This window comes from Chaetura pelagica, unplaced genomic scaffold (assembly GCF_000747805.2).
Source record: "Chaetura pelagica isolate M959 unplaced genomic scaffold, ChaPel_1.0 scaffold402, whole genome shotgun sequence".
In the NCBI taxonomy this organism is placed as follows: domain Eukaryota; kingdom Metazoa; phylum Chordata; class Aves; order Apodiformes; family Apodidae; genus Chaetura; species Chaetura pelagica.
This window is the reverse complement of record NW_009952264.1, coordinates 73672-89544: the sequence shown is the minus strand read 5'-3', so window position 1 is coordinate 89544 and position 15873 is coordinate 73672. Positions and strand designations below refer to the sequence as shown.

General features: G+C 49.1%; 1 protein-coding gene across 1 annotated transcript; it reads right to left on the bottom strand.

The window, feature by feature from the left end:
- Nucleotides 1–1531: 1531 nt before the first annotated feature.
- On the bottom strand, nucleotides 1532–14832 carry TMEM209 (transmembrane protein 209). The gene is made up of 14 exons (XM_010007659.1): nucleotides 14696–14832; nucleotides 14534–14592; nucleotides 13330–13461; nucleotides 12364–12602; nucleotides 11667–11871; nucleotides 10529–10704; nucleotides 9796–9867; nucleotides 9178–9274; nucleotides 7356–7481; nucleotides 6293–6390; nucleotides 4735–4849; nucleotides 3673–3770; nucleotides 2575–2648; nucleotides 1532–1586 (listed from the first exon to the last, which is right to left on the bottom strand). Exons 1-14 carry the CDS (start codon nucleotides 14830–14832, stop codon nucleotides 1532–1534), a joined length of 1683 nt encoding a protein of 560 aa, XP_010005961.1.
- Between the last annotated feature and the right edge of the window lie 1041 nt (nucleotides 14833–15873).

Sequence of the window (15873 nt, the reverse complement as noted above, 5' to 3'; positions counted from 1 at the left end):
GTGGTATATCCGGGGGGGCGGGGAGGGTGGTATATCAGGGTACCCCGGGGACGGGCCCTTCAGGAGCAAAACCCCCGTTGTTTTTTGGGGTGAAAGCTGAAAATTCCTGCCCTTCCAGGAGCAGTGAAAGCGCCGGGAGTCACGTGGGTGAAGGAACCTGGGACAAAAAAAATCCGGGATCTTCAAAATTCCGGGATCTTCGGTCCCTCCTCCTTGGATTTGGGGACATTGAAACCACGGGAAGAACCCGAGGAGAGAACAAAAACTCCTCTTTCCACCCGGGAACCAAAATTCTTGGGTGTTCCCACAGGGCGATGGAGCTTCAGGGCTGATCCCGGAATTCCAGGTTATGTAGGAAAAGTTGTTGGGAGCAGTAAAAATGTAGGAAAACCCTAAAAGGTTGGGGCTGAAGGGAACAGGTTGGAGAGCAGGGCTGGGAGGGGGGCTGATGTGGTTGAGAAAAACCACCAAAAATGAGAATTAAAATCCAATTCCAAAGGGATTTTCCCAATCCTACAATTCCAACCTTGGTGCCTCTTCCCTTCCCTGCAGCACAAACCCCCCCATGGGGGCAGGAAACCCAATGGCAATTAAAATAATCCTGGGGGTTCTAATCATGGGATGAAGCCAAACGAGTCTGGGTTGGGATTTTCCTGGATCCCTCTGGAATTCCTGGGATCCCTCGGGCCAAAGGGCTGGATCATCCCCCTGTGGCAACGCCATCGTGGGCTCTGGGGGTTGGAGTTTGGTCCTGAGGTCAGTGAAGCTCAGTTCAGAGCAGTTAAGCCTAGTTCTGGTCAGTTTTAACTCAGTTCAGCTCAATTAACCTCAGTTCAGATTAGCTGAGGTCAACTGAGATTAGTTAAGGTCAGTTCTGATCAATTAATTTCCGTTCCAAGCTCAGTTCAGATCAACTAAACTCAGTTCAGATCAGTCAACCTCAGTTCTGATCAGTTAGACTTGGTTCTGATCAGTTAACCTTGGCTCTGATCAGTCAAGCTTGGTTCAGATCAGTTAATCTTGCTTCAGGTTAGTTAAAGTCAGTTCAGATGAGTTAAACTTAGATCAGTTAAGCTCAGTTCAGACCAGTTAAGCTTGGTTCAGATGAGTTCACCTGTGTTTGGATCAGTCAAGCTCAGTTCACACCAGTTATTATCGGTTTGGTTCAGTTAATCTTGGTTCGGATTAGTTAAGGTTGGTTCAAACTAGTTAACCTTGGTTCAGACCAGTCAATCTCAGATCAGAGGTGACGCCCCAGATGGACACAGGGAACAGAAACTGCAAAACCTTTTGGAAAACGGGATTTGTTCAGACCAGGAGCTGGGAAGACAAAACCTGCCCGGTGTTCCCGTGGCACCGGGACCAAACGTTCCAACCCTCCGGTCACCGAACCCACGCGGGAGTTAAAAACATGTCCCCTCTGCCCACAGAGCAGAGCTGAAATTCATTAACTCAAGCAGGTAATGAGGCTGCTCCGCTCGTGGCAGCGGGGGAGGGGTTTTCCTCTGAAGTGGGATCCTCCCTGGAGAGGTTATTCCCCAAAAATCCACAGGACGTTGACTCCGGATAATCCGAGGTTCACCCGCCTGCAAAACCAGAAGCGGCGACAATAAATGGCAAGAAAATGGAAATATGGACTAAAAACTGATTGTTTGACACGTCAGCATCTCCCAGGCAGGGGTGGGGCTGGGGATGGGAGGTGGGGCTGTTGGGGAGGGGGAACCTGGACATTGGTTTTATTTCTCGTGCACATCAGATCTAACCAGATGGATGAAGAAACTGAGGTTGTGTCTCAACCCAGAGGATGATTTTAACACCATCAGTGTCTGTCCCATCGCAGCGTTTCGTACAGTCATGGAATGGTGGGATGGACTGGGCTGGAAAGGACAGCCAAGGTCATCCAGTTCCAACCCCCTGCCATGGGCAGGGACACCTCCCACCAGACCAGGCTGCTCCAAGCCCCATCCAACCTGCCCTTCAACACTGCCAGGGATGGGGCAGCCACAGCTTCCCTGGGCAACCTGGGCCAGGCTCTCCCCACCCTCACAGCACAGAATTTCTCCCTCACATCTCATCTCCAGCTCCCTCTTCCAGCTGGAAACCCTTCCCCCTCATCCCATTCCTCCCTGCCCTTGTCCCAAGCCCCTCCCCAGCTTTCCTGGAGCCCCTTCAGGCACTGGAAGCTGCTCTCAGGTCTCCCTGGAGCCTTCTCTTCTCCAGGCTCAACACCCCAACTCTCCCAGCCTGGCTCCAGAGCAGAGCTGCTCCAGCCCTCCCAGCATCTCTGGGGCCTCCTCTGGCCTCTCTCCAACAGCTCCATGTCCTTCCTGTGTTGGGGACCCCAGAGGTGGCCCCAGCCCTGCAGGGGGGTCTCAGCAGAGCAGAGCAGAGGGGACAATCCCCTCCCTGGCCCAGCTGGTCACCCTGCTGGTGACAGCCCAGGACACACAGGGTGGTTTCTGGGCTGCATAGCTTGTTTGGTGTAAGGTGCCTTCAAGAGATGTTGCTTCAAGCCAGGGTGGCTCCACTCCCATCCCGCACGCAGCGCGATTCCAGGGAATGACAGGAACTCACCCCAACATCCCGGATTCTTTTGTCTTTATGATATACAGGAACATCAGCAAGGTGTGGAACATGTTGTTTCTGCCCTGAATCCACAGAAAGAGAAAAGGGACCTTAAAGATCATCTAGATCCAACCTCCCCTGCACAGGCAGGGACACTAGATCAGATGATCATCTCCAAATGCTTCAAATTCTGGAGCTTTTTGGAAAGCAGAGATCCAGCAATGAGAGAGAATTAAAATTAAACTTTACTGTTAAATGAAAATGAAATGGAAGAGTTTCACTGTTTTGATGCTGGAAGCTTCCCCCCCCCCAGAACTCCTATGAATGTGCTGGCCTGAGGGGGTGATAATGCACAGGACTTATTCTAAAATAGTTAAATAGAAAATAAAGATGAGGAAGCTCCTGGAGAGGTGGTTTTGTATCTGAAATAGGTATTAAAGCTGTTGTGTAGTGGCAGACTAAGCACCATGTGTGGTCAAAGACCAAGCTGATGTTTCATTCCTGCACTGGGCCAGTCTGTGTGTAAATATTAGAATCAGAGAATCATGAAGGTTGGAAGGGACCTTAAAGATCACCAAGTTCCAACCCCCTGCCATGAGCAGGGAACCACTAGACCAGGTTGCACAAAACCTCAGCCAACCTGGCTTTAAAAACCTCCAGGGATGGGGCATCAACAACCTCCCTGGGCAACCCATTCCAGTTCCTCAGCACCCTTAGAGTGAAGAATTTCCTCCTAATATCTCACCTAAATCTCCCCTCTCTCAGTTTAAAACCATCCCCCCTTGTATTATCCCCATCTTCTCTGATGAAAAGCCCCTCCCCAGCTTTCCTGGAGCCCCTTCAGGCACTGGAAGCTGCTCTAAGGTCTCCCTGGAGCCTTCTCTTCTCCAGGCTTAACACCCCAAATCTCCCAGCCTGACTCCAGAGCAGAGCTGCTCCAGCTCTTGGATCATCTTGGTGGCCCTTCTCTGGACCTCTCCAACAGGTCTGTATCTTTCTTATGCTGAGGGCACCAGAACTGGACACTGTATTCAGTAAATGTGGCTAATTCCTAAAAACAAACCCAAATCAGAGCTGCTTTCCTGGCAGCAGGAGGAGGGCAAGTACCTTGGGCAGGTTGTAGACGTGGCGCTGGTAGATCAGCTCGTAGTGGGGTGGGTTGATGCTGCTCTGGTAGATGCAGAACACGTTTTCATTGGAAGTGTCTGGGAAGGAAAAGACAATGGGAATGCTGAGGCGTGTTGAGGTGAGCTGAGATGAACCCCCGAGCAGGTTTGCTAATGACACCAGCTGTGTGGTGTGGTGACATGCTGGAAGGAAGGGATCCATCCAGAGGGACCTGGACAGGCTGGAGAGGTGAGACCATGTGAACCTGATGAAGTTCAATAAGGCCAAGTGCAGGGTCCTGCTCATGGGTGGGGACAATCCTAAGGACAAATCCAGGCTGGGTGGAGAATGGATGGAGAGAAACCCTGAGGAGAAGGACTTGGGGGTGTTGGGTGAGGAGAAGCTCAACAGGAGCTGGCACCGTGTGCTGGAGCCCAGAAACCACCCCTGTGTGTCCTGGGCTGTCACCAGCAGGGTGACCAGCAGGGCCAGGGAGGGAATTGTCCCCTCTGCTCTGCTTTGCTGCAGGGCTGGGGCCACCTCAGGGATCCCCAACACAGGAAGGACATGGAGTTGTTGGAGAGAGGCCAGAGGAGGCCTCATGGATGCTGGGAGGGCTGGAGCAGCTCTGCTCTGGAGACAGGCTGGGAGAGTTGGGGTGTTCAGCCTGGAGAAGAGAAGGCTCCAGGGAGACCTTAGAGCAGCTTCCAGTGCCTGAAGGGGCTCCAGGAAAGCTGGAGAGGGACTTGGGGCAAGGGCAGGGAGGGATGGGAGCAGGGGGAAAGGTTTCCAGCTGGAAGAGGGGAGATCAAGGTTGGACATAAGGAAGAAATTTTTCACTGAGGGTGGTGAGACCCTGGCCCAGGTTGCCCAGGGAAGCTGTGGCTGCCCCATCCCTGGCAGTGTTGAAGGGCAGGTCAGATGGGGCTTAGAGCAGCCTGGTCTGGTGGGAGGTGTTCCTGCCCATGCAGGGGGGTTGGAACTAGGTGATCTTTATGGTCCCTTCCAACCCAAACTATTCTGTGATTCTATCAGAGAGCAGGGAACTGTGAGTGTCAATACCTGGTTTGTCTGGGGTCTGGATGAAGTGTTGGGAAGTGAAGGTTTTCCCATCAGGATACTTGGGGTGAGGAGGCAGTCTGGAGTCAAGGTAAGTGCAGAACACGTGCATGATGATCTGGGCAGAGAAAACCAAAACCTCACTTCAGCAGCCTTAAAAATGCAGCAGCTTTTTTTGTCATCCTCTCAGAATTCCTGCAGAATTTGGCAAAGTCATGGATCTGATTGACATATGGAGCCTAAGATCTCCAGGGCAGCTGCTTTATCCATGGGCTCTGGTACAAGCTGCAAGGATTCTGGCTGAGATTGGCAGATGAAATCAAATTACAGCTTCCCTGACACTGCCCCAACCCAGCAGATTTCTCCTTTTTCCCCTCAGAAAGGCAAAATAAAAATCACTGGAAAATCCTGAACTTGGCCATAAATCTTCTGAAAAACATCAACATTTTGAAATCAAGTCCTGGAAGGAGTCACCAGAAACCCACACTACAGCTTCTGGGTGTTTTAACCCTTCCTGGAGGGCCCTTCAACATTTGATGTGGGTAAATGAGCTGCCAGCTGGTGATGTCTGTGTTTGTTCTCTAGAACAGGATCTGTTCCATGGACAAAACCAAAAGTTTCTCTGGGCCAAACACCAGAAGCCTCCAGAATTTTGGGAGATGCACCTTGGAAACAAGAGCTTTGTGTTGCCTCCAGTGTGAGGAACAAAAACACATGCAAAATTGTATTTTTAATTTTTTGTTATATTGATTATCTTGAGTAAGTGATGTCAAAACCTCATGTTCATTTTAATCTCTTGTAGCAGAGAACTCTTCAAGTTTCATTTCCTGCCCCCCCAACTCCACCTCTCCCAGGTGGTTGTGAGAAAAGACTGAATCCTCTGTCTCATGACCTTTAAACACTCTGGAGTTTTTCACCCTGTTAATTTCAAGACACCAAGAGTTGCCCCGTGGCCAAGAAACTACCAAATATTTAATCCTTTTAACAAACAGAAAATCAAATCCCATTTTAGGACTGATTTTGTACAACTGAAAATGGTTAGATATTTGTCTGCCAACCTGGGAAGCTCTGACATTCCTGGGTTTTATTCTCCCAAGAAACTGAAAAATCTATTTACAGTGGGGGATAAAAAAACGAATTCACCCAAACTCTACTTTCAGATACAGAGTTTAGCTTAAAAGTCACATTCCAAAGCCTGTTTTCTACTCCCTGGATTGTTCAGTGGTCTTTTAAAAAATTATTTTCATTCCTTTAGTTGAATTTTTAAGTCATTCCTTCCACTGAGGGGCTGCTCCTCCTGACCTTGCAGATGAAGGGGCTGAGGTTACAACAAGTTTTCTCTCCAGTAGGAAGTGCAACAGCTTCAGGTTTCTCACAAAACATCCCCCAGTGAACCAGCACTCCTGCCTTTTGCATTATTCCCCACCGAATCTTGCCAACTACAAGGGGATTATCTGTGTCAACGATGCAAACAGGATTTTCCCATGTTCCTCAAAACACTTCCTGCCTTCCCAATTCCAAAGATTTAAGGTGTTGTCACGAGAGGTCTTCAAGAACTTACAGAGGAGTCAGTGGGCAGGTCAGTGTCCCACTTTCGGCCTTTGAAATCCCCTCCTCTGTTCCATCTGAACGAGCTCATGCAGCCTCCCTGGGAAAGCTCTGAAAGCAACAGGATTTATTCACTTACTGGGGGTTAAAAGTGTATAAAAGTGGTATTTTATGCTCATTTCAGGGGCTTCCTACAGGTTTCCAGTGTACAAAATAGGAGAGAGTTCAGGGAATGAAATGCCTGTGAAGGGGATCATATGGGAGGTAAATGTACAGGGTGGTTTTGATTTGTGATGAATGGATTAAAATCCAGCACTTTGCACCCCGAGCACACAGGAGGGGAAGGAGAAATCAAGCTTTTAAAACCCATCCCCAAAGGTGCATCCAAGTCCTGTGTGGCTGTGAAAAGAGAAAGCTGGGAAGAAACATCTCTCCTCAACATGAGGAGAAACTTCTTTCCTGTGAGGGTGACAGAGCCCTGGGACAGGCTGCCCAGAGAGGTGGTGGAGTCTCCTTCTCTGGAGACTTTCCAGACCTGTCTGGGTGCCTTTCTGAGTGACCTGACCGGGGGGATCATAGAATCATGAAGGTTGGAAGGGACCTTAAAGATCACCAAGTTCCAACCCCCCTGCCATGAGCAGGGAACCACTAGACCAGGTTGCACAAAACCTCAGCCAACCTGGCCTTAAAAACCTCCAGGGATGGGGCATCAACAACCTCCCTTGGCAACTCATTCCAGTTCCTCACCACCCTTAGAGTGAAGAATTTCTTCCTAATATCTCACCTAAATCTCCCCTCTCTCAGTTTAAAACCATCACCCCTTGTATTATCACTGTCTTCTCTGATGAAAAGTCCCTCCCCAGCTTTCCTGCAGGCCCCCTTCAAGTACTGGATCCTGCTCTGGCAGGAGGGGTGGACTTGATGATCTCCAGAGGTCCCTTCCAACCCTGGCCATTCTCTAATTCTCCTGCTTAAAAGCAGCTCTCATCCCTGCCATGACTCTTCAGGCATCTCCACTGGAGCCACCAACACCCCAGAGTGGCAGGGAAGTGTTTCAGCACGGTGACACCACCTACCTTTGATCCTTTCCACCAAATACTCCTGGTTTGGTGACAGATCCAGGTACTGCACCAGGGCATTCAGGGTGGGAATGAGTGGAGCTTTCACAAGTGCTGCCTGCTTCAGGCTGCTGATGCTGGCTTCTGCAACACAGCAAGAGACAGGCCAGGTCAGCTACAACCACCCCAGACATGTCCCTGCCAAGTGCTCTCCTTTTCCCTGCCCCATTTAAAGCACTAGAAACATTCACCCTGTCATCTGGGAGGACACAGTGACCAGAGATAACCAGCTTCATTCCTAACTACAAATTACACTTACAAAGTGTTTCAAAGACTGAATGTTTGTACACATGAGAAATGTCTGTTTTTCCTTTTCTAGAAGATGGTCTGTGGATTTTTAAATGAATTCCAGTTTTCATCTAAATTTAACTTTGCATCTATCACAGGTACCTACACAAGGAGATGTATCTCTTCTTAAAATTATAAAGGAGCCTATTTTTTACAAAATAAAAACTAAGATGTCTAGAAAGAAATGTCTGTGTGGTTGCTTAAATATGTTTTAAAATATTACTTGGTAATAAAAATCAAATTGTTACCATATGTATTTAAAAAAATTAAAACCCTGTTTTAATGATGACCAGCTGATGAGACAGGTTGTTATCTAGAAAAATAACTGGAGAGTTTCAATACAAACCAAAAATAAAATGAGGGTCTTAGACATTAGAGCAGCTTCTAAGGCCTGAAGGGGCTCCAGGAAAGCTGGGGAGGGACTTGGGACAAGGGCAGGAAGGGATGGGAGCAGGGGGAAGGGTTTTAAAGTGGAAGAGGGGAGATTGAGGTTAGACATCAGGAAGAAATTCTTCCCTGTCAGAGTGGGGAGACCCTGGCCCAGGTTGCCCAGGGAAGCTGTGGCTGCCCCATCCCTGGCAGTGTTGAAGGGCAGGTTGGATGGGGCTTGGAGCAACCTGGAATGGTGGGAGGTGTCCCTGCCCATGCAGGGGGGTTGGAACTGCATGATCATCAAGGTCTCTTCCAACCCAAACCATTCCATGATCCTCTGAAGTATTTACCATGTGACACTGCCTCAGATGCTCATTTCCATCCCAGTGAAGCAGCAGGTGCTTCACAGAACATCAAAGCTACAAGGAAGCAACATCCACTTCGAAGAGCAGAGGGAGAGTAATGAGGTGGGGAGAAGACCAGCACTGATCAGTCTTTCTACAGGCACCACAAGAGATGCAGCTCTTGAGGAGACACTACAACAAACTACCCAAAAAAGGTGGATTGAAAGGAAATGTAGCTCAGCAAATCCACTTCTTGGTGAAGGGGATATACATTTGAAGCAACAAGAGGAGCAAGTAATTCAAAATTGTGTCCCAACTCCAGATCATCACCACCTAAAACAAGTACTTCTTTCAGAAAGCAGCTGATTTCAAGGAAGAAGTTGGAAAAGCACATAGGACTGGAGACACTGAGGGTTTATAGGGACACACTGAGAGCCCTGAAATATTTTCTGACAGTTTCCCATGCTATAATCAATGACAATTTGAGCCTGTAAATCCCAAGCAGTAAGTTTAGGGGAAAACAAAGAAATAAAAAGGGAGGGTTATGAATTTTAAATGAAACAAGCATTAGTGTGACTTCATCTCCTAAAGTCTTATGAAGAACAATTCCAGCTGGATGAAATGTATGACAAGGAACAAAGACCACACCCATACAGAGTGGTAAAGGAACAGAGAGATTTAACAGACCTGATTTATAAATCACCTGATTTTTATATATTTCTATCACCCCAGCCCCTCCATTAACCCCCCTACCCAAAGCTTCTGCCTCATCCCACCTCCAATCTGCAGCTCTGGACACCCCATTCTTCTCAACTGAGTGCTCACAGACTCGATCTCTTGGACAAGAGGTACCAGGATAGTCTCATTAATCCACTGGGAAAGAAAAGGGGTGAAAATTCAAGTGGTCAGAAGCAACAAAAAGATGTAAAAAAAATAACCCCAGGTCTTAACCACAACCCACTAATCATTATTGTCACAATCACAGAGCAGCTTAACAAATGGGGCCAAGCAAGGAGAAAAGTAATTAGAATATCAACTTAGGCAGAGTTTAAATGACTCTTTAAAATCTCCTGTCATGTCAGGAAAACAAATCTCCACAAAGGATCAGATACAGCTTTTCTGAACAATGAGAAAAGGGCTATTATGGAGCACAGCCCTCCATCCATAAATATTTATGCTTTGATGGGTCCACTCCCTCTCCCATCTGTTTCAGGAAATTAAGGAGCTGATAAAAAAGTAGGTGTGGGATTTGTAGAGTGACAGGATTGGGGAACTGAAGGAAGCTGGCCTGAGGTTTGGGAGCAAACCATGGGCAAACCAGGCCCATGGAGGTGGTTGTCCACTCAGCTGCACCTGTTCTTCAAAACTTGGCATTCCTTGGAGATGGGACTTACATTTCTGAACTTAGCAGTCCAGGAATCCATGTGGTCAAGGAGCTGTCGGTTCATTGTCACCCGTGCCCAAACCTATGGAAAGGTTTAGTAAAGATATATAAGAACTTAAGAGAACACTCTACTCCTGGTACAAACCATCTTGCATGAGCTCACATCCAGTTTTAAGCTGTATTAGGATAAAACTGTTGTGCCCTGTAGGCTTGGTTTTGAGGTATTTGAACAGGAAGCTTCATTAGATGAATGTAGGAAATCAAGAAAACTGATCAAATGTAATTGAAGCCACAAGAAGTTTGTCCCTTTGCATCAGCCCTTCTTCAGGTGGAAGCATAAAGGCTCTGAATAACAGACTGGTTTGGGTTGGAAGGGACCTTAAAGACCATTTAGTTCCAACCCCCCTTGCATGAGCAGGGACACCTCCCACCAGACCAGCTGCTCTGCATCCTTCAGCTTTCCCACTGGGTTAAACACAGAGCAGCTGCAGCACATTTTTAATGTCACTTTTTATGTCACAAATGCACTTCAGTCAGTGTGAGCCTCGCTCTCCAAGGGAAAAATCATTTTCCAACTACAACCGAGAAACTGCAAATTCCATTCCCAGGGAAGCTTGTACACAGGTGGTTCAATACCAGAGGATTCCCCTCCCTCCAACATTTTTGATACAGCCCCATCCAAGCCTTTGCACAAAGCTGTGTGTTTTAGAGGCCTGTTTCTCCCTCTTGCCCACAGAATTTACCTCTTCTGCAGCCTGTTTGGAGCTCAGATCAGCTTCATCCTTGTGTGCTGAGGGAGCCTGGGACCTGCAGGCCAGCTGGTACTGGAACTTCCTCAGCACTTGGGCATAGTCTGCCATGGAACGGCTGTAGTTCCAAAACGTTGGGCTGCTGGAAGGAGAGCTGGAATCTGAACTTCCTGCAAAGATTCATTAAGCAGTCATGAACAGTTGTTGCCAAGGAATTCTGGAAGCACCAGAAGAGGCAGCAGGTCAGTCTGTGACAAGAGACAGGACCACCAACTGCCATGAATACACAGGCTGCAGCCAGTCTGCATGAACACTGATTCCACGTGCCTCTTGATTGCTCCTACCCAAGACAAAAAACTGATGTGGGCAACTCAACCCCATGACCTGAAATGCCTCCTCCATCAGATAACCCTCCTCAAGGTGATAAAGCCCATCCATCACCCTGACAGAGATAATCCAACAGCACACATTTCCATAGGCTGCCAGACCAGCATCTTTTTTATCCAAGAGTATTTTGGAGGGGAGCTTCCTGAAGCTCCTAAGCCAGAGAGCTGTGTAGCACTGATGGTGTCCTACCTCACGTCCTAATTACTCACTAGAAGACCAAACAGGCCAGCAGGCACCTTTACCAAGGTGGTTACCATAGAATCACATCTTAGAAACATGGAATGGTTTGGGTTGGAAGGCACCTTAAAAATCATCTGGTTCCAACCCTCCTGCCATAGGCAGGGACACCTCCCACCATTCCAGGCTGCTCCAAGCCCCATCCAACCTGCCCTTCAACACTGCCAGGGATGGGGCAGCCACAGCTTCTCTGGGCAGCCTGGGCCAGGGTCTCCCCACCCTCACAGCACAGAATTTCTCCCTCACATCCCAGCTCCAGCTCCCTCTTCCAGCTGGAAACCCTTTCCCCTCATCCCATCCCTACCTGCCCTTGTCCCAAGTCCCTCCCCAGCTTTCCTGGAGCCCCTTCAGGCACTGGAAGGTGCTCTAAGGTCTCCCTGGAGCCTTCTCTTCTCCAGGCTGAACTAGTGCTGGAATCCTTTCCAACTTCCCTCACCTGCAAAAGCCAATCTCAAATAAACCAAACATGTTCTCCACACCAAGCTTTTCCTATCCCATGCTGACTTACCCAGTTGAACTCTGTGCTGTTTCTCCTCTTCATTTCTAAGGAAGGTGTCCAGTGACTTCAGGTCTGTCATGTAGTCTTCTTTGCCAGCAGGAGAATTATAGAGGATGGGTGAGGAGCGGTAACGAGACCTCAGGCCACCACTTTCCACTGGTCCAACAGTGGTGGTGTATGGGGATCCACTGGGAGAGGGGCTGAAGCTGGAAGCCTTGGGTGGATAAAAATAAATGGTCGTGTCACGTGAGGGAGACAGAATTCCTCCTTGAAACAACATGAAAAAACTCCTGCTTGGGGTTTAGGTTGGGGTTTTTGTTAGAATCACAGCATCTTTTTGTATCGTGGGATGGTTTGCGTTGGAAGGGACCTAAAAGATCATCTAGATCCAACCCCCTGCATGGGCAGGGACACGTCCCACCAGACCAGGTTGCTCCAAGCCCCATCCAGCCTGCCCTTCAACATTTCCCCCCTTTGTATTTTGGTTTCCTCTTTTTGCTTTGCTCTGAAACAAAGCAGCCACTCTAAAACAAGTAGAGTGACACCAGAGAAAAAGGACAAATCCTGAGAGGACAGTTTTCCACCTGCTTCACAAAAGGAACAAACACACACAACCCAAACACAGCCATCTCTGCTGGCTGCTGCTCAGCTTTGATAGACAACACAAGGAGCAAAGTGTCCCCCTGGGAGCTGCCTTGGTCCTTACCTTACTGTAGCTGCTGCTGGGTGAGTAAGTGGCAGTGCTGCTGTAGGAAGGGCTGCTGCCTGGCAGAGCCTGGAACTGGGGGCTGTATCCTGTGAGACAACCAGTGGGGAACTTTGGGCTGGCACTGGGAGAACGGGAAGGGCTGTAACTCAGCACACTCTGACCCTGGATGGGAGGAGAAGGCGTCGCAGACGGGACCTTCTTGGCCGCCAGCTCCCGGGGTGGGGTGGTTTGTACAGCTGCAGGGAGGGAAAATCAGAAGTTACTGCCCCAAAACTCTTCTCCCCCTTTCAGTGCAGATGAAAATGGGACACGTGACACCATCTTAAAGCAATTCTGTACAGATGTTAGAAAGGACAGGAGAAAAATCTGGCCCCTACAGAACTCAGCAGTCAAGTCACAGAGAGGAAAAAAAGAGAAGACGGAAAAGACACTGACCCAGGTTGCCCAGTACTGGTTCAGCCTGGAGAAGAGAAGGCTCCAGGGAGACCTGAGAGCACCTTTCAGTGCCTGAAGGGGCTCCAGGAAAGCTGGGGAGGGACTTGGGACAAGGGCAGGGAGGGATGGGAGCAGGGGGAAGGGTTTCCAGCTGGCAGAGGGAGCTGGAGCTGAGATGGGAGGGAGAAATTCTGGGCTGTGAGGGTGGGGAGAGCCTGGCCCAGGTTGCCCAGGGAAGCTGTGGCTGCTCCATCCCTGGCAGTGTTGAAGGGCAGGTTGGATGGGGCTTGGAGCAGCCTGGACTGGTGGGAGGTGTCCCTGCCCATGCAGGGGGTTGGAATTGGATGATCTTTAACGTCTCTTCCAACCCAAACCAGCCAGTGATTCTACAGGTAACTCAGTTTATCACTCAGTTCAGATGAGGTACTTCAGAGCTCAGTTCACTAAAGAATCCTGCCATTGAGAAAGGAATCATCTCAAAATTAAAAAAAAAAAAAAAGTATTTCCAGAGATATTTGTGACACCCACCTGCATTCTGCAAGCCCAGCAGGGTCTGCTGGCCAGGACTCATGACCAAGCTCGTTGGTGCCACCGTGTACTTGAAGTACCTCCAGAAATCAAACAGGGCATTCAGGCTGAAGAGAGATGCAAGGGCGAGTTCTGGAGGAGACACAGAGGGTCTGAGCACGAGGAACAAGGAAAGTGAATTGTTGGCAAAAGGCAGGAGATGGACAATGTAAATCAGTACAAATTTTGGAAAATATCTAGGATTTCTTCACCTTCTTATGCAAGAACAATAGAAGATAAATTTCCTTTCTGTATTCAGATTAATTGGTATTGCTAAAATGGAATGGTTAAAAATGGGCTGGAGCAGCTCTGCTCTGGAGACAGGCTGGGAGAGTTGGGGTGTTGAGCCTGGAGAAGAGAAGGCTCCAGGGAGACCTGAGAGCAGCTTCCAGTGCCTGAAGGGGCTCCAGGAAAGCTGGGGAGGGACTTGGGACAAGGGCAGGGAGGGATGGGAGCAGGGGGAAGGGTTTCCAGCTGGCAGAGGGAGCTGGAGCTGAGATGGGAGGGAGCAATTCTGGGCTGTGAGGGTGGGGAGACCCTGGCCCAGGTTGGCCAGAGAAGCTGTGGCTGCCCCATCCCTGGCAGTGTTGAAGGGCAGGTTGGATGGGGCTTGGAGCAGCCTGGGCTGGTGGGAGGTGTCCCTGCCCATGCAGGGGGGATGGATCTAGATGATCTTTGAGGTCCCTTCCAACCCAAACCAGTCTGGGATTCTCCAAAAGGGACATAAACTACTGCAATCAAGTTTCAGGGCATTTCTCAAAAAACATCTTCCATCAAATCATCTGTCCCTCATCTCATGGCTTTTCTCCCTGCTTCCTTCTCTAACACTAATTAATACAGTTAGTTAGCCAAAACAAACGTAAATTATTATGAAATGTCCTCCCCACCCACAGTACAACCCAGGATAACCTGCAATGTTCCCCACATATCAAACATATTTAAAGCAGCACCTGCCCTCTCATGATACATCAAAAAAAGCTCTTAACACTCCTCACCTGACACTAAAAATGCTGAAATCCCAACAGCTTGAAGCAAAACTAAGTTTTGATGGAAATGAAAGAAATACATACATGGTGGGGTGAAAAGTGACATTTCTGGCAATAAAACTGACAAGTGAAAATAGAGAAGAATCCTGGAAATCAAATGAAATGCAGCAGTGACTCACCAATATACCAGAGTGGCCAGTATGTGATGTTGTAATAGGAGCTGATGAGTTTTCCAGACCTGAAAGGGAAAACCAAGTAGATGTTGCAACTGTTCAGTCCCTGGAAATATTGAGGGATCTACCCAATTGGATTGGTGGAAGCAGAGGTCAGAAGGAACATACATCTCAGTGTATATCATGCCTGCAACTGACACGTTGAGGAGCCCCCAGGCCAAGACCACCTTCCTGGCTTCAGTCTCTCTCCTCATCTTGATGGTCCTGTCGATGAGGGAAGTTGCTGGACTCTGTTCTGGTGTCATTCTGAGGTTACCAACAAACAGAGGGAAAAGACAAAATCTGTCCAATGTATGCAGCAAGATTCTCAGTCAGCACAAGAGTAAAGAAGGAAAGACAGTAATCCAGAGCAAACTACATGAATGGACTTTTATCTCCAGCCAGAGTCATGTTTAGTGTTTGAAAAAACAAAAGGCAGATTTTTTTTACCACTAAAAATACTGAGTATTTATTTTATTCACTTCACTGTCAGTATTGTCACCTCAGTGGTGCCTGGTACTTTTTTGGACAGGTTTTTCATTCAGTGTGAGCCCCAAGACTTCCCTTCCCACGCTGAGAAATGCAGCAGCCCTCAGCAGGGATCCTGCCCCCCCTCCCCACACTCCCAACTTTTCCCTCTCAACCACATCCTCCTGCAGAAGCAGAAGTTGTACTATGAGGGTGCTGAAAGAAGAGAGATTTGGTCTCATCCTACTAATTCAGGAGTACTGGTGGGGCAGGCTTTTCACCTCCAGACTGAAATATGTCCTCCCCTACCCCCTGCCCTCATCTCCTAAGGCAGAGCTAAGGAAGAAAGGCCTCACCCTGGCCACCCCCTAAGGCACTGACCCCAGTGCCACACACGGGGATCCCCCACACCTCCCCTTGCCCCCAGCATCCTCCACCCAGACCTCACTGTCACACATGAAACAGCCCTCCTGCTTCTGCCTGCTACACACACAGGGACCCTGCCCAGCTCCCACTGGCACACACAGGCAGTCTCTACATCTCCCCTACCTGGGGGTGGTCTCTAAAGCTCCCCCCACCCAGACCCCACCATCAACAACCTCCCCCCTCACCCAGACCTCACTGTTCCACACAGAGCTCCCCCTGCCCACCACCCCATCACAAAGAAGTGGCCCCACATCTTGCCCCCCTCCCATCCTGAGACCTCCCACACAAGAGGCCCCACATTTTGCTCCCCCCCCCATTCAGAGTCCTGTCACACAAAAAAAGATCTCACATCTCCCCCTTGATCCTAAGCTCTCTCACACAGAGGAGGCCCCACATCTCCCCCCCAACCGCAG

Bases quoted from the DNA above. Each gene is read 5' to 3' on its own strand.
- TMEM209 (XM_010007659.1), bottom strand. From the start codon at position 14,832: ATGACACCAGAACAGAGTCCAGCAACTTCCCTCATCGACAGGACCATC. The intron at 9,868-10,528 runs GTAAATTCTGTG...ACCTTTCCATAG, and splicing joins CCAAACAGGCTGCAGAAGAG to GTTTGGGCACGGGTGACAAT. The intron at 6,391-7,355 runs GTAGGTGGTGTC...TGTTGCTTTCAG, and splicing joins TTTGGTGGAAAGGATCAAAG to AGCTTTCCCAGGGAGGCTGC.